General features: G+C 44.7%; 1 protein-coding gene across 1 annotated transcript in view; it reads left to right on the forward strand.

Moving 5' to 3' along the window:
- Zfyve26 (zinc finger FYVE-type containing 26) overlaps positions 1–2,978 on the forward strand; it is a 72,648-nt gene that overhangs the window by 54,940 nt on the left and 14,730 nt on the right. The window contains exon 32 of the mRNA XM_023701416.1: positions 1,019–1,092. Within this exon, the coding sequence (XP_023557184.1) occupies positions 1,019–1,092 (74 nt within the window). The remainder of the gene's footprint in view (positions 1–1,018; positions 1,093–2,978) is intronic.

Here is a 2,978-nt window from a genome sequence, read left to right on the forward strand (position 1 = left end):
AGCGCTTCTTCTACTGAGCTATCTCCCCGGGCCCCCAGAGTGTATCCTTAAAGCAGACTTTCTCTGGTTATCCCCCATCAAAAGGAAAGTAAAGACTGGCTGGCTAATTTGTAATTATAGTCATTTAGGGCAGTGTCCTTGGTGACTGTGGGACTTTCTGGTTGTTTAAGGAAGTGTCCTGAATGTCCAGTGACGAGCCTGGCAGAGCTCCACCCAACCCCTGACTGTGACCTCTGGGCACTCTGGATAATACAGATCTGTCCCAGCACCTTGGAGAGTGGTTGGTCCCTTGGTCATGGTAGGAATCAGGGCTATAAAGTGGAAACGTCCGTGGGAAAGGTGCGCCTGGGCCTCCTGCAGGCTTTGCGCCAGCTGCCTTCGCTCCACTCCAGCATGAAAATGAACACTTAATTCCCTGCTCATCCACCCAGACTCCTGACTCATGCTGAATGCTCCCAGCACCAGTCCTAATCGGATTTAGGACTCTGGAGCATCATTGTCTCTGAAGTAGAAATTCTGCCCTGTCAGATCCTTGCTCAGAGAACTTGCCACGACGCCACGCCTCCTAGCTGACACCTCTGGCCCCCAGTTTCCTCCTCCATAAGTGAGAATGACAATACTTACTTCATAGTTCTGTTAGGAGAATAAAATAAGGACACCTATGTCTTTTTTATTTTTTTAAATCATTTATTTATTTATGTATTTATTTGGTACAGGATCTTGCTACACAGCTCTGACTTGTAGTGATCCTCCTGTCCCAGCCTCCCCGACTCTGGGATTACAGGCATGTGCCACCACACCCGATTTTGGTGGCTGGCGCAGTGCCCACAGTTCCAGGGCCAGCACAGCATGTAGTACCAGGGATCAAACGCGGGTCCTTATGCTTAGCCAGGTGGGCGCTTAGACTACTGAGCTACCTCCCCAGCTAAAACCACCCATATCAAGAATAAGAAATGAGCCCGGTGCATGCCATGTACTCCAGAATTGTTAGTAATTCTTTTTATTAACTAAAACTAAGAGGCTGAAAGAAGTAGATGTGAAGGGGCAAAAGCAGGAGAAAGGAGCTAATATCACTATTTTATGTAAGAGACAGTGAGTTCTATGTCGTTTTTCTTTTTTTTTTTTTTGGCAGAACCGGGAATTGAACTCAGGCCCTTGTGCTTGCCAGGGAAGCACTTATTCCACTGAGCCATCTCCCCAGCCCCTCTATGTCATTTTTCAAGCAGATAAATAAAAAAATAGATATATATTAAATAAAGTTTAAAAAATAACTATGAAAAATGATGCTTAGTCGCATGTGCCTGCAGCCTCACCTGCTCAGGAGGCTGAGACAAGAGGATCCTTTGAGCCCAGAAATTTGAGTCCAGTATGGGCAACATAGCAGGACCCATATAAATAAGTAAATAAATAAAGAAATACGAAGGGCTGATAATAAGCTCATAGTGCAGCATGTGTTAACCAATCCCCAATATTCCCCTCAACAATGGTAGCTATGACAGGAGTCAAAACTCTACCAAATTACTGAAATGGGATGGGAGGACAGGAGAAAAGAAAACCCAGAAACTTTTCAATATAACAAAAAGCAGAAAATGAAACATGGAAGGAAGGTTTAGGGCAAAAATATACATACTTAAATATATCTCAAGTATTAGTAACAAATGAAACAGTATCTATTTATTTATTTTTATTTATTTATTTTTTTAATTTTTTTTTTGGCGGAACCAGGGATTGAACTCAGGCCCTTGCACTTGCCAGGGAAGCGCAATAAGCCATCTCCCCAGCCCTAACAGCATCTATTTATTAAAAGAAAAAGAAGGCTGGGGTGTATCTTAGTGGCGCAGCACTTGCGTAGCATGTACAAGGCCTGGGTTTGATGTGCAGCACAGCAAAAAAGAGATACTAGGGGGGCAAATTTAATGTCAAGTTCTTTTAAAGTCTATGATAAATGGGGGAAATATTTGTTTTGGGTTGAGGGCAGCAGAAATAAAAAGCCTGTCGGTGGGCTTCTCCCCCACTCCAGGGTGTCATGGGCTTCCTTGACAGGGTGCAGCTGTGGCTTCACATTTCATGTTCTCTCTCCCCCTGCCTACATTGAGACGTACTCCTCATAGAGAACTTATCTTGGTACCACTTTACTGATGGATGGGAGGGTTTATCTCTCGTGTGTATGCCTGCAATGGAACACCTGTACTTAGCAGAATATACTGGTGTTTTTAACTCATACACCTTCCTGGTAGACAAATTAATATGTATTGATAAGCAAATTTCCCATCATCCATTTCAAATATTCCCATTTTCCAAATGTATAAATATACAGTGGTGGGCTAGGGAGATAGCTCAGAGACATAAGCACCTACCTGACAAGCGCAAGAACCCGAGTTCAATCCTCAGCCCTGCACGCCATGCCAGCCCTGGAACCCAAGCATGCTGTGGCCCCTGGATCCCCCAGGTGCACTGTGGCAACCCCAGAACCGGGCGTGGTGGTGCATGCTTGTAATCCTAGCACTCAGGAGGTTGAGACAGAAGAATTGTTGGAATTTGAGACCAGCCTGGGGGCTACAAAAATGAGCACAAAGTGGCCAGAACTGCATACTGAGATCCTGTCTCAAAAAAACCCAAAAACAAATATATAGTGGCTCCAAATCTGCTTCTCTACACCTTACAAAGTTACAGTTAAGGATCACTGGTATACAGAATCCCTTTCCAGGGAAATTGGTGGCCAATTAGGATCCACAAGAATTTTGATCGAGTTATAACTCACAATTCAGGAGTGTGGGCTTTTTTCAGCAACATCAAACAGAATGGAACAGGCTTCTGGGCTCTGTCTTGATAAAGTTTTGTAATCCTCAGGTATCAGGAGTGAGGTCACAGACAGTAATCCTAACGGGCCATAAGAAAGGCGCAGGGGCCGGGGAGATGGCTCAGTAGAATAAGCACTTGCCTGGCAAGTGCAAGGGCCAGAGTTCAATCCCCAGTTC

Source organism: Octodon degus, unplaced genomic scaffold (genome assembly GCF_000260255.1).
Source record: "Octodon degus isolate 3935 unplaced genomic scaffold, OctDeg1.0 scaffold00007, whole genome shotgun sequence".
NCBI lineage: Eukaryota > Metazoa > Chordata > Mammalia > Rodentia > Octodontidae > Octodon > Octodon degus.